At 42.7% G+C, this 20,996-nt stretch overlaps 1 protein-coding gene across 1 annotated transcript in view; it reads left to right on the forward strand.

The window, feature by feature from the left end:
- The window catches only part of LOC134539114 (thioester-containing protein 1 allele S1-like), a 131,661-nt gene that overhangs the window by 42,490 nt on the left and 68,175 nt on the right, over window positions 1-20,996 (forward strand). The window contains exons 2-7 of the mRNA XM_063380853.1: window positions 1,426-1,609; window positions 4,114-4,261; window positions 7,088-7,158; window positions 9,145-9,196; window positions 16,379-16,509; window positions 20,807-20,980. Of these exons, the coding sequence (XP_063236923.1) occupies window positions 1,426-1,609; window positions 4,114-4,261; window positions 7,088-7,158; window positions 9,145-9,196; window positions 16,379-16,509; window positions 20,807-20,980 (760 nt within the window). The remainder of the gene's footprint in view (window positions 1-1,425; window positions 1,610-4,113; window positions 4,262-7,087; window positions 7,159-9,144; window positions 9,197-16,378; window positions 16,510-20,806; window positions 20,981-20,996) is intronic.

Consider the following 20,996-nt stretch of genomic DNA (forward strand, 5'->3'; position numbering starts at 1 on the left):
TATCATTTTTTGCATTTATCAAGTACTGAACTGATTGAATTGATCAGTATATTGATTGCAACTTTTTAAAATGAATTTTGGAAAATTTCCCGAATTTCTAGCTAAATGAACACAGATTTTTAAGATGACGGCCAAATGTCATGTCGGTAGGTGTCCTTGCAATAAACGATAACTTCACTTTAGCAGTTAAAAAATTAAAACATGGCGGTAGCATACGAAAACAAGATGGCGGACATGACGTCTTACCAGCGTGCGACATATATACCTTGGCATTAGTGGTGGGAGGTCAGTCTACTGGTGGCTTCCGTGGAGGAAGGATTCGTACCTATTTGTTTTTCTTTCGCCGATTTCGAACCGAGGTCTCCATGATGTAGGGAGTTTTATAATTACAATTTTATTAAAATTATATTTAAAGAATTTTTTATTACATTAAAAATTTCTGGATAATTATTTTAGAATTTAAATACGGTAGACGTGTCGTCATAATTTCAAAATATAGAAATTTTTATAAAAAATATATACTATAAATTATTTAATAATTTAAAATTTTTTCCCGATTTTTAGCATAAAAATTAGTCATTTTCAAGATGGCGAACGGTTGTTAAAATGGCGTAATGTTTTATATTAAAAATTTAATTATTTTTTTAGACTTTAACAATTTTTCCCGATTTTATAGAATAAAAAAATACGGATTTTCAAGATGGCTGCCGTAACGAAAAAAGCAGTGGTTACATTAAATTTAAAATGGCGGCCATGACATCATATTGGTGGAGTTCATGACCTCGGTGGCTTAGGGCGGCTTGTCCATGGGGGAGTTTAAGTCACTTTGGGGAATTCTTAAGCCTCTGGCATTTTTGAGGACTAAAATGGGAATTTTTTCCCCATAAAATAGGAAAATTATAATTTTTGATATTTTTTTTTTTGCGGAATTTCTGTCCTAAATCCTGGAAATTGTGGCGAATTTTTTTTTGTTGGCAAATATTGAGTAACTTAAGAAAATGTTTAGCAAATCTTGAAGGTCCAAGGTAAAGGTCATCCAAGATGGCTGCCGTGCCGTCACAATCCAACATGGCGGACCGGCACCTGAGCCACATTGGAGACTCCAGCACCCCGTGATTATTTTTCGACGTGTCAGATATTTGTATGAAAAAATATGGACGGAAAAAAAAGCAATGTTGAAGGGGGTTGGGGGGACCGCAGTAGCGGATCCAGAAAGGGGGGAGGGGGGGCTAAGGGGCTCAAGCCCCCCTCCAAAAGCATCTGATGGGTCCACTATTGTTTTAGTGTTTGTTGTCTTGATAAAGCCTAGCCTCAGCTGGGTCAAGCCCCTCTCCAAACCAACCAAAATCCTGGATCCGCCACTGGGGGAGGGGAGTACTCGAGAAGTTCAGCTGCGAGGTGGTCCCCGTGTTCCCCCCAATGCAGGCGGTACCTGGTGCTGGCGCCGAGGACCGTGAGGCCGGGCGCGCTGTTCGGCGTGGCGGTGACCCTGCTGGCCGACCACCCTCCGGAGCTGAGGGTCGCCGCCGAGGTCAGCAGGGACGGCGACCAGGTGGCCAGGGGAGAGAAGCTCTTCGCGCCCTTCCTCGTCGACACCATCTACCTGCAGGTACCGCCCGCCGCCTCCTCAAGACTGTCCGCTTGGATCAGGCGACACTGCGACACTGCACTGTCGCCACAGCTACTGCGCGGGCCTCGTGGTCCGCGTGCCAGAACCCAGCATCGAACCAAGGACCCCGCGAAGAGTTCCCAGGCAGCGGAGTGCCCGCCCCACTGCCTCTTTGTTGCAAAGTAGAGTTCACGTGTGGATGTATCTGTGAAAAAAAGATGATACTGGGTTACTTATAAGGCGGTGTTTAAAATTTGTTTCTTTGGCGGGATCGCGGGAGGGACTCGAACCCAGGGACGTCGGAACGTTTTCATGAGTGGGGGGAAGGGAGGGGGGCGAAAAGATGTGCCACACTTACCCCAGTCCTAGAGCGGGGGGTCGTCCGGGGGCCCTCCCCCGGAAAAATTTGAAATTTTAGATGCGAAATTGTGCTATTTAATGATTTTCCGAACCAAAATATTAAATATACCATTCCAAGAATTTGATGTCGTAGTATGTATTAAATACTACTCTGACAGTACATGTAGTACAATTTAAATAAAATTACATCTAGGAATTTTGCAATCATTTGACAGTATACTGACAATCATAAATTTGATTTTCTAATCAATGTGATCACCAATGAAACGTTTGTAACTACTGGTTGAGAAAAATACTACTAGGACCAAACATTTATTCTGGGAAAAGGAGGGGGGCGAAATGCTACTCTCGCCCCCCCCCCCCCCAAGCATAACAGCACGGGGGCGACTCGCCCCTGCTGCCCCCCCTGTTCCGACGTCCCTGCTAGAACCCATATGCTGCTGTGGGCCTTGCGATGAATAAAGATTTGTGAAAGCCTTTACAAAGCCCTAACTAAGCGGATTCCTGGACATGGCTTTCAACTGCCAGGACGAGATATCAAGGGGTAACGGGGACGGGCTGAATTTAAATATTCAGCACGGATCGTGTATTTTAGGTGCATTTAAAGGTGAAAACACAAGAAACCTAAGATTAAAAAAAAATTATATCAGGATACATTTGATTAATGCACTTCTCAATAATAAATACTTATAGACGTGCAAACAGCCCTAGAGAAAAAAACAACTCTTAATAAGCTTTCCTAGAGCCATCTGCAACCGCGATGCGGGTGATTACGTGTGGACATGAGTGAGATGACACACTGCGCTGCGCCCCCCACGAACCAGTCGCCTACAAATACCTTGTTGTGCTGCAGCACACGGCATGTTTCAATTCACGTTTCATCAAAGCATAGCCTTTTTTTTTACAACATGGAAAAAGATAATCATGCATTCAATACAATAATTTGAATTTATTTTTGTTTCATTATGCTCATTATTGCGCGCAGTCAGTACTGGAAAGCTACTCAGGGAAACTATCTGAGGTACTGGGTACAACACAAAGCATAAATGTTACACCCCTGATTATCGTTATAAATTTTCCACGCCACCAGTTAAATTACATTTTTATGTGGCGAATCAACCGTGCAAAAACTGCAATGGCGCGCGTCCAAGAAGTTTTGCAACATATAACAAGAAGTGATTTTTTGTTTCTTCCTAACCTAACTTAAAAGCTATGAGTGAGCGGGAGAGGTATGGGTTAGAGAAGACTGTAAGTGCGTCTCAGGCCGAAGCCTTATGCGCTTCCAATCATGCAGGTTGTTAGCCACACAGGAGAGGTAGCATGCATCATGTGATGGGAGGAGGATTGGCCAGCCATGGCTGCGATTGGCGCCAATGACTGACTATTCCAGACAAACTAGATAAGTTTGGCCCAGGGGATGGATCCGGAAGAAGAGTTGGACAGAGCAAAAAAAGGTCTACCGCGCGGGGGACTTGGTAGCTTGGGCTTTGCTGTTTCCTTTTGGCTGGCACTGGTTGGTTTTGGTTGAGGGGGGAGGGGGGGTGACTAGCAAGGAATGTTTAACTAACTCCCCTCACTGACTATCCTAAACTAAAACTAGAGGTAGGTTGGGCCCAGGTCAAAACCTGCATAGACACAGTGGGCTCTTTCATGCGGGGGTGCAAAAGTCATGCGTATAGGGACCGGAAATATTCGCGGGTTCAATGACTTGCAGGATGAACTCCATAGTTCTACGTACAGTCGGTCAAATGCCACCCACTCATTGGCTGCTGTCTTGTGAGATGTCCCAACGTAGCAGCCTGTGATTCGATAAAGCTTTGGTTGGGTGTTTCTCATTGGCCCAGAGTCATCCAGGTGAGTTGTGAGCCAATAGCAGAGGCAGCACTGAGGTATAACTATTTGTATTTTAGCCTATCGCGAAATGAATTCGCGAATTTTTCCTGTCTCTAGTTATGGGTGAACAGAAGGATGGATCCGGAAAAAGAGTTGGTCAGAGGAGAGAAAAAGGTCTACCGCGCGGGGGACTTGGTAGCTTGGGCATTGCTGTTTCCATCTGGCTGGCACTGGTTGGTTTGGTTCGGGAAGCTACTAGCAAGGAGTGTCGATCCGGCAGACAAAGGGGCGGTTGTCCCACGTGTTTGCAGATCCCGTGGTCCAGCAAGGGAGGCCGCTACCGCCTCAAGGTGGAGGGAGGCGACGTCTTCGCCGAGGAGACGGACCTGCACTTCTCCCCCCGCTCACTCGCCGTGGTCGTGCAGACCAGCAAGCCCCTCTACAACTCCGGCCAGACGGGTACTCTCGTCGTCGACAGGGCATTGCGTGGACGAGGGGGTCCAAACTAACCATTGCATAACATGTTAAAATGTCAGACAATAAGTAGACTTCTAGAACTCCCAACGTTTACACATTTAAATTTAGGTTGTCGTCACAGGGCATTGCGCCGACTAGGGGATCCAAACTAACCATTGCATAAAATATTAAAATCTCAGAGAATAAACAGACTTCTAGAACTGCCTACGTTTACACATTGAAATTTAGGTTGTCGTCACAGGGCATTGTGTGGACTAGGGGATCCAAACTAACCACCGCATAAAATTTTAAAATGTCAGACAATAAGAAGACTTGTAGAACTCCCAACGTTTGCATGTTGAAATTTATGTTGTCGACACCAGGGCATTCCGTGGACGAAGGAGTCCAAACTAACCATTACATAAAATGTTAAAATCTCACAGAATAAGTAGAATTCTAGAACTCCCAACGTTTTCACGTTGAAATTTAGGTAATGATTTTGCCCGAGTAAAGAATACTGTGAAAATTATATATATTTTTTCGTTTTTATATAATTGACTATTAAGGCAATTGTTGGATAATTTAGTTGAAACAGGTCATAAATACGTAATGTGCTAAATAGATGAATCACAGATGTCAAGTTTTTATGAAAGACATGCTCACTTTAAACTGTGTGTAAACTACAAGACTACTCGGGAGACTATAACTGGAAAGAAATACATTGTTGTAGCCCACTAAGGATTACAATAATCCTTAAATAATTTCTCTGTGACCATATGACTAATATAATTGTGTTGTGTATGCCAGGTTTTCATGGAAAATGTCAGTCTTTTTTTTTTTTTTTTTAATTTTACTTGAGTGTGTACTTGATCTTGATCAGTCGTGCCAGTGAATCAGATGTTTGTAGGCACTGAAGGTGTTGGCTATAGAATTTCTTACCGCGTAATACTCCCGACACTCTACTGCTATATTAATATTGATATACCTATCATATTCATATATATTCATATTGGCTTTGTTTTTATTATATGATTTTTAATTCTGTAAGGGAGGCAGTGGCGTAGCCAGGATTTGCGTATGGGGGTTGTTAAGAAGCATGGCCCCCCACCCTCTCGTATTAAAGCGGGGGGTCCGGGGGTCCTCCCCCGGGAAAATTTGGACTTTACGGTGTAAAATAGTGCTATTTTAGCAGTTTTCGGTACTTAAATTTAAATATTGTAATGGTAAAAATTTTATTAATTTTAATATGAAATTTGTTTGAGTGATGAATAAGAAATTAATTAAAGATTTGGTGCTAAAAGGGGGGGGGGGGGTTCGAACCCCTAACCCCCCCCCCCCCCCCGGCTACGCCCCTGAAGGGAGGGGTCGATGCCTTCCCTGGCTTCGTCCCTGATTCGTCATTTCCCTGACGGTTTATCCTCTGACGGTTTAGCTCTCTCTTGCGTTTTGCGTTGGGTCACACATGTTAGTCACCAGGTATACTCACTGATCGATGGTTTTGAGCTGTGAAAGGTCACGTCAACGATGAAAAACTACGCAAAAAAAAAAAAAAAAAAAAAATCCAATAACAATACTTTCAGACACCCGTTTATAAACGCAAAAAATAAAATAAAATAAAAAACGCACGGCGAGCATGGGTCAGTTTTCAACTTATTGCGTCCCGTCTTGCGTTTCCGCCTTCCGTGGGTTTCATAAAGTTGTTCAGAAAACCTTTTTTTAAAAATGACGTAGACGTTGCTTGCATTGAAGGTCGCGATGTAGTTTTTTTTTTTACTACATTCATTACGTTTTCACTCGTTAAAACTTTCGCGCCGTAAAATAAAATAACGACTTTGAATAAAATTATTGACTTAACTTGCTGCTGGGAAGAACAGCTTGAAAAAATTTGCAAGATTAGTGTTACTTGCAGAAGCACTTTCCGATTACACACAGCTCGCGCTATTAACTTGAAATTAAATTTTAAAAAAATAACTAGGGAAATAAACGGTCACTTGAGACCTCAAACAATGGTCCTTATTTCATTTCAACCAAAAACGTTTGGACTGCAGTTATGTTCTTTGTTTGTTTCATCAGATTAGTTTTTCTGATCTCAATCGGTGCACCTGACAACAAATATAGAAGATTTAATTTTAGATAAATAAAAAAACTGCAAGTGGTTTGGTAATTTTTTTTGACGTGAAAACGTCTAATAAATCGATGAACGCCGGCTGCACGCACGAAAAATTGTCCCGTTACGCACATTGACCCGTTTCACTGTGTCCCGTTACGCTCATTTTATATTGCTCTTTGATAACCTGAACCTCCTAGCATTGCGACCGAGTCCGTGGCGTAATTCTGTTTTCATGCATTTCAATGTAACATTTTAATTGCTCTTTGCTAACCCGTTCCTCCTAGCATTTCTGCAGAGTCCGTGGCGCAAATATAGTATTTTTGACTGCATCTTGGTGTTGGGTAAGCCATTTTCCTTCATATCATCCTTGAAACACTCCCATTCGTTTCCTACTTTTCCTATCATCGTCCTATCCTTAACAGAATAACACAGATTGGAAGAAGTTAAATAACAAACATGTATAAAAGTTATAGTTAAAATAATCTCTTCGTTAAAGTAATAAACATATTTGAATGAATGAGTGCAAATAAAAGTAAATTAATCAATTAAATTGTAGATTTCATTTCACCCCTTCTTTGTATCCATACAAAATAGTGATAATTCAATAAAAATGATTCAATTTTATTCATAAAAGTATGCAATCATTTCATCAATGTTTTGTTATGACGTTCATCGTCCGTAAACCGAATTTACAACCAATTTTTTTTTGTTGATTTCAGTCAACTTCAGAGTCATCCTCCTCACGACAGAGCTTACGCCGTATGAGGATGCAGTCGATGTCTACGTCATTGTGAGTGCATTTTTTTATTACTAGCCGTGTAAGTTTTCTTTTAGGAATCACTATATAAAAGGGATTCCTGATTATTTTTTACCTCGTATCTGGCCTTAAAATTTATTTAACCAGTGTCGATATGATGGCCAACATGATTGCAGAAAAACTGGATAAAGATCCGAAAATGATGTTCACTATATATATATATATATATATATATATATATACGTGTGTGTGTATGTGTGTGTTTGTAAGAGACAGAGAAAGATAGAGAGAATATTTTGAACGTACTATGTGTCAGCGCAACATTTGGTTGTGTTACATCTGTAACGGTTTGGTCAGAGTAAACAAAACAAAAACAGTCAATTTGGTCGTTTTACCCAGGTTGAATGTTACAAATATTACTGCATCTTCCGGAAATATACTAGCTGAAGTACCTCAACTCGGTTTGATAGCATTCCCTTGGAATCAAATCCCAGGCATTTTCCTACATGTCCTGCCTTCTATATTCTTCCACACGATTTATTTCATGAACGTGGATATTTTCGTAATCTTTTAATTAGCCTTTTCCATAGAATTTGCAATTTAAAATACAATACTGAGAGAAATCAATCTTCGTAAAAAAAAAAAAAAAAAAAAAGAACGCAGAAGTACAGCAAAATTCCGCGCGTAAAACACATGTTTTGTTTATCTGCGCATTCTCGAAGTCAGCGACGTTTTTGTTTAAGAAACATAGCGAACATATCGTACACAGCTTTGTGTGGCCAGTGACACCTGAGATGCAGCTGTCTGTATTTTACTCGCGTAGCGAACTTAGCGATCATAGCGATCATAGCGAACATAGCGATCATAGCGATCATAGCGAGCACAGCGCCCTGTGTGGCCCGTAGCTTAACGCAGACACACCCCTGGTCGGACGGGCGGTCGAGAATGTGTGCTCTGTCAGAGCTGACGGTGCAGATGCTGAAACGGCATTTGATTGGTTCCCGTGACCCGTTACGTCAGGTGCTGATGGCGCATTCGCATGGAGCTACCCCGCGCGATCAGAGCTTGTAAACTTGGCAGCACTGAGGTCGGGCAGTTCAGAATGCATCACGTGTATCTGACGTCATGGAACAGTACTCTCTAATGAGAATCGCGATGAGTGCAAACCAACGGTAAAATCACTCTAAAATGAAGTTGCCTATAACAAACTTTCTGATTTTTTTTAAAATTCCCGCATGAATGAAAGCACGCGCTTAAATAACTGAACTTGTTATTTTGGTCTTAATATTTTCGTAGATTTAAAGAATTTTGTTATATATATATATATATATATATATATATATATATATATATATATATATATATATACTGAGTACGGCCGACGCATTTTTTTATAGCACATGGAACGTGTATAGGATCTAGATAATACAACAGTAATAGTAAGTTTAGTTTCTGTACTTTGCCAAATTATTATTACTTTTTTTTCAATATTGTAATTTTAACACTGCAAAACACAATTATAACTATGCGTGTTTTTTTTTAAAATCATTTTTGCTTCAATAAATTTACTCTCAAAAACTGTCAATTGCATGAGGTTTTAAAAAAAAATGTAACTTAAAATTTTGCAAATAAAAAATAGTACCTGGTACGTTTATTGCTGTTGGGCGATTGTTTTTTTTAAGAATTAATAATCTAGCGTATTTATACTCTAAATAAATAATAGAAAAAAAATAAATAAATACCATAGTGTGTGTTAAGAGTTTTCTATTCAATTTTGTTGTGGTTTTTGTTTTGTTGCCGACCTCCGTAGCATAGTCGGATGCACACCAGCTTACGGTGCGAGGGATCCTGGGTTCGAGTCCCGGGTAAGGCATGGGTGTAAAATATACATGATGATAATTGATTACCTACGAATTAACAATGATGATTACTAAGGTACAATGACCCTTTGGCCAATTGGCGTCAAGCTGTAGGCCACGCATATGTAATGTAAAAAAAAATGTTTTTGTTTCGTTTCAGGATCCAGACGGGTTTGTGATGAGGCGGTGGGTCTCCATGCAGCTCAACAGCGGTAAGCACCAACGGAAAGCCTAAGATGTACATCAAGTTCTGTCCCTGCCCGAACACGACCGAATATTCACCTTCGGCCAACCTCGGGTTTATTTATATATATATTTATATTACTCTGTTTATTTTAATGTAGCTATACTAACCTAACTGACAGTCCATAGTGTTTTAAAGTGTTTTAATGTAGCTAACCTAACCGACCACTTTTAATATTTGAATTCATTTTTTCCTGCCGCAAAAATAAAACAAAATCCCGAGGTTGGCCGAAGGTGAATATTCGGGCGTGTTCGGGCAGGGAGAGAACTTGATGGACATCTTTGGCTTCCCAATCACCACCACTAATCAAAATATTGCACGTGTAATCAACTTCTGGTCGAGATGATAGGGAGAGGTCGCATCGTGCATAAATGAACGAGAATATATAAAAACAATGAATAGAATCTGAACGACTTGACAGAATTTCGATGAGGTTGGTTTTGTCGGCTAGATATTTTCATTGCGGAGACCTGAACGTAGAGAAATAGTCAATACAATGTATAGTTAGAAGAAAAAAAAAGCAAACGGATTTTCACAAAATAAGGGCTTGAATAAAAAAAAAAACAAAAAAAAATTATTGGCTGTAATATTATTCATATCACATAAGAAAAACCTTTATTATAATCAAATCTTAGAACAAAATATATTTCAATGATTTTTTTACATACAATTGGAATATAGAATGTCTTAATAAGTTACTACTAGCTTAAAATTGTAATGCATTTTTTCATTCTAAGATTTGGTTGGTATAGAGGTTTTTCTTATGTGGTTTTAATAGTTTTTTTTTCAAGCCAAAATGTTTTCGTTTATATTTCGTCTCATTTATATTTTGGTTTCAATCCTCATGAAAAAAAGTTTGCGTTTTTTTTTTGTTTGTAACTATACACTGTATTGACTATTTCTGTACATCCAGGTATCCGCAATGAAAACATCCAGCCGAAACAACAAACCCCCCATCGAATCCTGTTCAAATAGTTCAGATTCTATTAATTGTTTTCTAAATCTCGTTCACACATGCACGACGCGACCTCTCCAAATCTGCTGTAAATAGGTTCCTGCGTGAAAACAATTTGGTAGCTTGAAAAATGCTTGACTCGCTCGTAAGTAAAGATTCCGTAGAAGCACGGGTAAGCTTGTAGTAAACTGCGTAAAGCTGACTTTTTCCCGACACAAGGTCGGGTTCTTGCAAACCTCGCAAGAACTGCGAGCACGCAAGGAGACAAAACGCAACTAACGCGCGAAAACAATGGTAGTCTGTAAAAAAAAAGTACGGAAATCACAAGACCTCACCAACACTACGACTTGAAATTGTAAAATTGAATGAAAAAAAATCTTCCTCTGAATTTTTTTTTGAAAATTAATGTTTATCACATAAACGTATGAAATTCTGAATAGTGTGATTAACATATGTTGTTTGCTTTCACTGTGAGAAAGTTTGATAAGTATAATCGCGATTTATTCAATAAAAAAAATAATCTTAGCCTTTTATATACTTAAATTGTATATATTTAAAAGTTTGGATCGTTGGAAAACAAAGCATACCTTTAAATCGTACGGGTCGGTGAATTATTCGAGGTTGGTAATAGCACAGGGACCAAGACCGGGTTTATAAACTACTCAACAACGCAACACGCGGCGAACGCAAGAAAAGCACGGTTGTTTATAAAACACACATGTCGCAAGATGTCACCAACCTTATAACTTAAAATTCAAAGCAGTAGAACACAAATTTCTGCCCCGGGCATCGTTTGATTTTTCATATTTCATCATGAAAACAAGTATAAATGGTCAATAATTTTATTTACAAGTCTGATTTTATTCGATTGTGTTAAAGTTTAATATCGTGGGCTCTTGAGTGCACAACTGAAAAAGTAATAGTAGCTCGTGGGCATAAGACTTCACCGCCATTTTTTCCAACCTACTGATTCACAATAGCGCATAGGACGGTCTGTGTATGGGAGACAGGTCGTGCGCATAGCAGGGAAATGAATATATTTTATTCCTGTTACGGACGAATCACGCAACAGCCAATGAGAATCGATTGAGAAGCCATTTTGGTGGTACTAGTTTATATTTATCAATCATTATTCATTATCAATTATATTGCGGCAAGAAATCGTCGAAATATTACAATGCTCAGGTGTGATTCCTGCTTTAAAAATTAATTCATGCTATTACTTATAATTCTCTTGAAAATTTTATATTAAAAACATTGTGTCATGGTTAGAATGGTTAACTAAAATTTGATATAACTCTTATTTATTTATATGCTGAAAAACTGTGCTCACAAATTGCTGGTCAGATGTCACGGGATAATCATTTGGTGGTTAATACTTACTAAAATTGCCAACAGATGTCGGATACATCGGGAAATTTCATTGGCTGAAATTAACAGTAAGATTTCAATTGTGAACCTATCTAGCACAGGTCGTGCGCATGGCCTGCTATGCACTCGCTTATCTTTTTTTTTTTAATTGTGAACCTAGCCTTACGCACTTAACGTCTGCGTCTTCTCTTCAAATATGGCTGTCGGAAATGCAAGAACGTTGGAAGTTGAACAGTTCTAATCGAGTTGCGTTGATTGCGCCTTGCGTAGTTTATAAACCGGTACTCTGTAATTGCGGTCGCTGAACATTTAGCGTCTTGCGTTCTTGCGTAATTTATGTATCGGGCCCAACTCCAGGGGGACAGCCCTTCTCGAACCGACGAGAGCGGCTGTGACTAGTCTCGTCATCCCCGGGCCGACTCGACGCCAGAAACATCGAGAATGACGACGCTTATTCACGCCACTCCACGCGGCGGCCTCTGTGAGCCCGGAATTCCCAGGCCGCTAAAGGTGATAATAGCCCGAGGCAGGACGATGCGCGGGCTTTGGAGGGGGGATAGGGCAAGCGACGACCCTTGTAATCCGGCCAGGCACGCATGGGCATGCCTTACGTCAGTGGACGGCGCGTGACGTCAGTGGCCGTGTGTGGTTGCCAGCCAGCTCCGAACCTGGCATCGCGGCATCTGGTCTCTCGCGTTCGTAACAATACTGAAAATTGCTCTTTAAAGTGTTTAAAAAAATATGTTTAAAAATTTGGTTGTCTGTAAAGTCGGTTTACGGACGATAGTTTAACGTGACAACGTCATAACAAAACATTGATGAACTGATTGCATACTTTTATGAATAAAATTGAATCATTTTTATTTTAATAATAAAAGAATAAATACTTGAAATTATACTAGTAATCAGATTTTTAAAATGCAAGAATATTTAACCTTTATTGCCGAAATTGTTGTTGTAATAAAATAAGCAATGAAAACCACATTAACTTTTCACTTTACTTTATAAACAGTCGAGTGGAAGAGAGATATATGCGGCGCAAGCGTACAATGAGCGTAACGGGACACAGCGTAACGGAACAATGTGCGTAACGGGACACTTTTTCGTGCGTGCAGCCGGCGTTCATCGATTAGACGTTGTCACGTCAAAAAAATGTATTTTAAACTCAATTTTTTTTTTAATTGCCATTTTTATATAACTTGCACAAAAATCTGTGTCTCGCAGAGACCGGGGGGTAAACAATTAAAAATGTTTTACACAGCCGTGTCAGGGTACATTTTCCCCTTAAGTTTCTGAGCATGCTCGCGGGTAAATTTATCGCAAAAAAAAAAAAAAAAAAAAAAAAACACCGGTACGATTGTTCCGTTGCACGTGGGGCAAGACGTTACATCACTCAATTCGAATCCTAATTATTGCGGTTGAATTGGGGAGAGGTGCGGTGCCAATGCTGATGAGACTTACTTGCATTTACTGCATGTCGGCGGGCAGATCCCGGTACTGGAAACCACAGCCTTTGTCTGTTCGGACGTCGTAACGAAGCTACCCGACACCGTTTTTAGAGAAGCCTAAGATGTACATCAAGTTCTGTCCCTGCCCGAACACGCCCGAATATTCACCTTCGGCCAACCTCGGGATTTGTTTTATTTTCGCCACAGGAAAAATGAATTCAAATATTAAAAGTGGTCGGTTAGGTTAGCTACATTAAAACACTTTAAAAACACCATGGACGGTTAGTTAGGGTTAGTATAGCTACATTAAAATAAACAGAGAAATATATATATATATATAAATCCGAGGTTGGCCGAAGGTAAACATTCGGGCGTGTTCGGGCAGGGACAGAACTTGATGTACATCTTTGGCTTCCCCCGTTTTTACATTGTGACCTAGCGCGCCGTTAGCACTCCCGAAAACGCATTACAGCCAGCTGTGACAGCACACAATTTCTAGCTACGCCACGCAAAATCGCATTAATTTGCTCGTTACTTAAAACGAAACAAAAAATCACAGCCTTAAATCTGATTGCACTACACGCGCGCGCTAATTCGCGTCGCGGACTACTGGCGAGAGCACACTTCTCCCCCCCGTGCAGACAGCAGTCACGTACGCACGGCGCAGCTGCCCCGGATGCTAGTTCCTCACCCCACCGCCTCCGCCACCTAGCGCTGCTGATTGACACGTCACGCACCACGGCGATCAAATGCCAGTTCAACCTATCACCTTACTCAAACCTTTAAATAAGGGAAGCCTACGATTCGCTCGTCCTTCTGGACATACCGGAATGGGAAGCCTTCATTTCACAGACGAGAGAGCCACACCCGAAGTTCCCCGAAGTTCATGCTCGCTTTTTTTTTTTTCTTTCTTCCGTACCACAACAGGTGTATTTATTTGGGATGTAGCCTACTCATACGTCATACGCCGTTCTATCTCATTGTATGAACCGGTGTGGCATTAAATTTTGCGGTCCATTAGGATAGGTTAGCTACATTATAAATACTTTGAAACATTGTGGATGGTTGGTTATATTAGGTTAGTATAGCTACATTAAAAATACTGTAAAATCGTTTTATGGTTGCTTAGCAAATAACTTTTTGATATGTAGCTATCCAGGGCTAGGAAACCGTTTACATGATTTCACAGTATGTTTAATGTAGCTATCCTAACCAAATCAACCGTTCACAATGTTTTAAAGTATTTAAAATGTAGCTAACCTAAACTTTTACAATGAACAAAAAAAAAAAACCTCGAAGATGCACGATCGGGCGTTTGGCTCTCTCGTCTGTGAAAAGAAGGCTTCCCAGCTAAGGGATCCATCAGGCAGAAGCTTACGTGTACGAGACGTTTGGTAGTTATTTTTAACCCCCGACGCGTGTATCTGTGCATCTTATCTGTGGCATCGCAGCTCCCAAACGAACGAACCGATTTTGAATATATATATATATATATATATATATATATATATATATATATATAGTTTGAAAGGTGACTTGATAAGGTGATTCAATAAAATCTGTTCAAACGTTTGAACATCACCAGCTCTTTCCTAGTTGGTGAAGAGGGATGTGAGCAAAACTTCCTCAGTTTTGATCGATACGAAAATTTGGTTTTCCTGTTACTTCAATGATACTGCAAGAACGTGGTAACCCAGACAACGGTCGTCTCTGGCGGGGTAGGGGGGGGGGGGGCGGTCGTGGGTGACACGTTCCCTCTATGTTTTTAAGTACATCCTAAATTTTTTTTTCATGTTTATAAAATACATGTATTTACAGTGATGACATATAGCCGAGCAGATCAGAGGTATCAAATAAAAATTACATACAAAGCATACTTTTGAAAATAAACAGACATTATTTTATATTTATACTTAAATCGACGGAGGTACTAGCATTTAAATAAATAAATTTATTTTATGCCCCCCCCCCCCCTAAACTTTATGTGCCAGAGACGCCCATGGCTCAGACTACGAAAAAACAAAACCAATGGTAAAATACGATGGTAGTTTTTAGTTGCAAAGTCGGTGGGTATTTTAAATTTTTAGTTTAGGTGTGTTTTTTTTTGACGTGATAACGTCTTATAAATCGATGGACGCCGGCTGCACGCACGTAAAAGCACGACTCATTGTCACGTTCCGCCTGAGCCGAGCGTGCAAGAACCGGCCAACCACCGTGTGCGAGAAACATCTATAATATCAAACAGGTTAAGGCAAGCTTTTTAAAAGCAGCAATTTAAAAAATTTGATATGACGTTATCACGTAAAATTATCGTCCGTAAACCGACTTTACAGACAACCCCCCCCCCCCCCCCCGTTTCTTTGACGTGACAACGTCTAATAAATCAACGAACGCCGGCTGCACGTACGAAAAAGTGTCCCGTTAGGTACCACATTGTCCCGTCACACTGTGTCCCGTTACGCTCATTGTACGCTTGCGCCGCATCTATCTCTCTTCCACCCGATTGGAACAACCTTCGATTTGACTTTTTCGAGGCACATTAAACTTTAAACACTCCCATTCGTTTCCTACTTTTCCTATCATCGTCCTATCCTTAACAGAATAACACAGATTGAAAGAAGTTAAATAGCAAACGTGTATAAAAGTTATAGTTAAAACAATCTCTTCGTTAAAGTAATAAACATATTTGAATTAACGAGTGCAAATAAAAGTAAATTTTATCAATTAAATTGTAGATTTCATTTCACTCCTTCTTTGTATCCATACGAAATAGTGATAATTCGATAAAAAAACGATTCAATTTTATTCATAAAAGTATGCAATCATTTCATCAATGTTTTGTTATGACGTTGTCACGTTAAACTATCGTCCGTAAACCGACTTTACAGCAGAGGCTTAGGAACCGGGGGGGACAGGGGGGACGTGTCCCCCTGAACTTTTTGGGTGGAAGGGACTGTCCCCTCCAACTTTATAGACCGTGATATTTTTATTTTATAATATTATTCTGCCCAACTTTATTTGTAATTTCTTCACTCGCAAATTTTATCTTAAGGAAACAATAATAATTTTAACATCGATGTATCCAATGGTTAGATACAAAAACTGCTTAAAAAGCGCTATTTTGCACTTTTAAAATCAAAATTTTCCGGTGGACGACTCCCGGACCCCCCGTCTTAGTAAGAAGGGAATGGGTTTACATGGCATCAGAATTATTATTTGTCTCCCCCCCCCCCCCCAACTTTATGAACACAGCTACGCCAATGCTTTACAGAAAACCAATTTTTTTTTATAAATGCTCGAGGAACGTGGAGCTTGTTGTGGAGAGGGGAGTCGGGGGGGAATGGTCTGACGCACGCGGCGTGTCTCGTGCCCACAGGGGTGGTCAGCCACCGCTTCGCCCTGCCAGAGCTCCCCAAGGTCGGCCTGTGGAAGATCAGGGTCCAGGCCGGCGAGCAACTGGAGGAGCAGCGCTTCAAGGTCGAGAACTACTTCACGCCGCAGTTCGAGGTAATACGCGCCGTCGTTTTCCCCCGGGGTTCGATCCGCATGGCTTCGCGCGACGTCGATAAGGCTCCTTTCTGGTCGAACCGAGGGGGAAAAAACCCCCATCATCTTTGCACGGGAAGCCTAAGATGTACAACGATTTTTTTTTCTTCCTAACCTAACTAAAACTAAGTGTATTTTGTAGGGGTCCGGGTTAGAAAGGGATCTAGATGCGTCTCAGGCCGAAGCCTATCACGCCTTAGTCATGCTGGGAATAGCCATGCAGGGAGAGGGTCGCATGCATCATGTGCTAGGAGGGGATTGGCCAGCCATGGCAACGATTGGCGCCATGACTTACTCCCCTCACTCTTAAATCTAGACTATAACTAGAGATAGGTTGGGCCCAGGTAAAACCTGCATAGACACAGGGAAAATCCTGGGCACATTCATGCGGGATGCAATTTGGCATGCATTACGTGTAGGAATTTACAGGAGACACAGGATGGTCTGGATGAAGTGTTGGTCAGAGTAGAAAAGAGTCTACCATGCGGGGGTTGGGCACTTGGACTCGTGGTCCGCTTTGCTTTTTATCCAGGACTGGATTTAGTGACCAGGGACGCAATTGCCCCTGGTGGTGAGTGGTTGCACTGACCACTCACTCCGCCGCCAGTCAGCACCTAAGATGTACATCAAGTTCTGTCCCTGCCCGAACACGCCCGAATATTCACCTTCGGCCAACCTCGGGTTTATTTACATATATTTATATTCCTCTGTTTATTTTAATGTATCTGTACTAACCTAACTGACCGTCCATAGTGTTTTAAAGTGATTTAATGTAGCTAACCTAACCGACCACTTTTAATATTTGAATTCATTTTTTCTTGCGCAAAAATAAAACAAATGCCGAGGTTGGCCGAAGGTGAATGTTCGGGCGTGTTCGGGCAGGGACAGAACTTGATGTACATCTTAAGGCTTCTCTCTTTGCACAACCCTGTATTCCCCGTGACCCTGCTCCGGACCACGGCTGAAGCTGTCGACACCTCGGGCGACAACTGCCTTCTCCCTCAGGGGTCAAGACCGCTCTCAGCACGCAACTATAGTCTGTTGCAGGCTTGAATTGTAGTCCAGGGTGTTAAAATTAAATATCATATTTCTTCATACCATCGTTAATCGTACATAATAAGATATGCTATAATTTTTCAGGACCGTAAAATAGTATTCATTACAGTTGTAGTCATTCTAACAAAAATAAAAAAAATAATTAAATGCTAAACACCGGTTATTATTTCACAAAAAAAAAACAAACATTTGTGACAGTAAGTCAGTATTAAAAACAAGGCATTCCAAGAAAGTATGTGCAATGCAGAAAAGAATCGATCTTCTTAAAGTTAAAAACCCAAGTTGAAACCCAAGATGGAGTCTTTAAATTTCATCACCTTGGAAATAAAAAATTGTCATTATCAGATGATTCTCTTTACGAAAAACACAAAAAAAATGTTTTTTTTTGTTTTTTTCACGATTCTCTTTCCAAATTATACCTCACAGTATAATATTTTTTCGATACATTAATAACAATACCATTATATTCCAAAGTAGTGTCTGACACTTTTGATTTATATGGCGTTCATCTCACACTGATACAAGGACAGTTTTAATGACACTGGAAAGAGAGAGAGAGAGAGTAAATGTAAATTTAAATGTACTCTGCAATTAAATGATGACAGGTACAAGGGACCAGAGACATCTCTCCCACGGACTAGACTTCTTTCCCACGGGGATCAGAGACAATTCTCCCACGAACCAGAGTCCTCTCTCCCACGAACCAGAGACCTCTCTACCACGAACCAGACACCTCTCTCCCAAGGACCAGACACCTCTCCCCCAAAGACCAGAGATCTCTCTCCCAAGGACCAGAGACTTCTCTCCCACGGACCAGAGTCCTCTCTCCCAAGGACCAGAGACCTCTCTCCCAAAGACCAGACACCTCTCGCCCAAAGACCAGAGACCTCTCACCCGAAGACCAGACACCTCTCTCCCACGGACCAGACACCTCTCCCAAAGACCAAAGACCTCTGCCAAAGACCAGAGACTTCTCTCCCAAAGCCCAGAGACCACTCTCCCAAAGACCAGACACCTCTCTCCCAAAGACCAGAGACCTCTCTCCCAAAGACCAGAGACCTCTCACCCAAAGAACAGACACCTCTCTCCCACGGACCAGACACCTCTCCCAAAGACCAAAGACCTCTGCCAAAGACCAGAGACTTCTCTCCCAAAGCCCAGAGACCTCTCTCCCAAAGACCAGACACCTCTCTCCCACGGACCAGACACCTCTCCCAAAGACCAAAGACCTCTGCCAAAGCCCAGAGACTTCTCTCCCAAAGCCCAGAGACCTCTCTCCCAAAGACCAGACACTTCTCTCCCAAAGCCCAGAGACCTCTCTCCCAAAGACCAGAGACTTCTCTCCCAAAGCCCAGAGACCTCTCTCCCAAAGACCAGACACCTCTCCCAAAGACCAGACACCTCTCTCCCACGGACCAGACACCTCTCCCAAAGACCAAAGACCTCTGCCAAAGCCCAGAGACTTCTCTCCCAAAGCCCAGAGACCTCTCTCCCAAAGACCAGACACTTCTCTCCCAAAGACCAGAGACCTCTCTCCCAAGGACCAGAGACCTCTCTCCCAAAGACCAGAGACCTCTCACCCAAAGACCAGACACCTCTCTCCCACGGACCAGACACCTCTCCCAAAGACCAAAGACCTCTGCCAAAGACCAGAGACTTCTCTCCCAAAGCCCAGAGACCTCTCTCCCAAAGACCAGACACCTCTCTCCCACGGACCAGACACCTCTCCCAAAGACCAAAGACCTCTGCCAAAGCCCAGAGACTTCTCTCCCAAAGCCCAGAGACCTCTCTCCCAAAGACCAGACACTTCTCTCCCAAAGCCCAGAGACCTCTCTCCCAAAGACCAGAGACTTCTCTCCCAAAGCCCAGAGACCTCTCTCCCAAAGACCAGACACCTCTCACCCGAAGACCAGACACCTCTCTCCCACGGACCAGACACCTCTCCCAAAGACCAAAGACCTCTGCCAAAGCCCAGAGACTTCTCTCCCAAAGCCCAGAGACCTCTCTCCCAAAGACCAGACACTTCTCTCCCAAAGCCCAGAGACCTCTCTCCCAAAGACCAGAGACTTCTCTCCCAAAGCCCAGAGACCTCTCTCCCAAAGACCAGACACCTCTCACCCGAAGACCAGACACCTCTCTCCCACGGACCAGACACCTCTCCCAAAGACCAAAGACCTCTGCCAAAGCCCAGAGACTTCTCTCCCAAAGCCCAGAGACCTCTCTCCCAAAGACCAGACACTTCTCTCCCAAAGCCCAGAGACCTCTCTCCCAAAGACCAGAGACTTCTCTCCCAAAGCCCAGAGACCTCTCTCCCAAAGACCAGAGACCTCTCTCCCAAAGCCCAGAGACCTCTCTCCCAAAGACCAGACACCTCTCTCCCACGGACCAGACACCTCTCCCAAAGACCAAAGACCTCTGCCAAAGCCCAGAGACTTCTCTCCCAAAGCCCAGAGACCTCTCTCCCAAAGACCAGACACTTCTCTCCCAAAGCCCAGAGACCTCTCTCCCAAAGCCCAGAGACTTCTCTCCCAAAGCCCAGAGACCTCTCTCCCAAAGACCAGACACTTCTCTCCCAAAGCCCAGAGACCTCTCTCCCAAAGACCAGACACTTCTCTCCCAAAGCCCAGAGACCTCTCCCAAAGACCAGAGACTTCTCTCCCAAAGCCCAGAGACCTCTCTCCCAAAGACCAGACACCTCTCCCAAAGACCAGACACCTCTCTCCCACGGACCAGACACCTCTCCCAAAGACCAAAGACCTCTGCCAAAGCCCAGAGACTTCTCTCCCAAAGCCCAGAGACCTCTCTCCCAAAGACCAGACACTTCTCTCCCAAAGCCCAGAGACCTCTCTCCCAAAGACCAGACACTTCTCTCCCAAAGCCCAGAGACCTCTCTCCCAAAGACCAGAGACTTCTCTCCCAAAGCCCAGAGACCTCTCTCCCAAAGACCAGACACCTCTCCCAAAGACCAGACACCTCTCTCCCACGGACCAGACACCTCTCCCAAAGACCAAAGACCTCTGCCAAAGCCCAGAGACTTCTCTCCCAAAGCCCAGAGACCTCTCTCCCAAAGACCAGACACTTCTCTCCCAAAGCCCAGAGACCTCTCTCCCAAAGCCCAGAGACTTCTCTCCCAAAGACCAGAGACCTCTCTCCCAAGGACCAGAGTCCTCTCTGCCACGGACCAGACTCTGTGCTCCCCCAGGTGCACGTGGAGCTGCCGCCGTACGTGCTGGCCGAGGAGGAGCAGGTGACGGCCGTGGTCGCGAGCCGCTCCGAGCTGCAGAGGGCGGTGCCCGGGAACGCCACCGTCACCGTCAGCGCCAGGAGGCTGGCGGACAGCGGCTGGACGCTCGTGCGCACGGAGCACGTGTCCATGGTGGGTTCCATCGTCT

The sequence above is a fragment of the Bacillus rossius genome, chromosome 14 (assembly GCF_032445375.1).
Source record: "Bacillus rossius redtenbacheri isolate Brsri chromosome 14, Brsri_v3, whole genome shotgun sequence".
NCBI lineage: Eukaryota > Metazoa > Arthropoda > Insecta > Phasmatodea > Bacillidae > Bacillus > Bacillus rossius.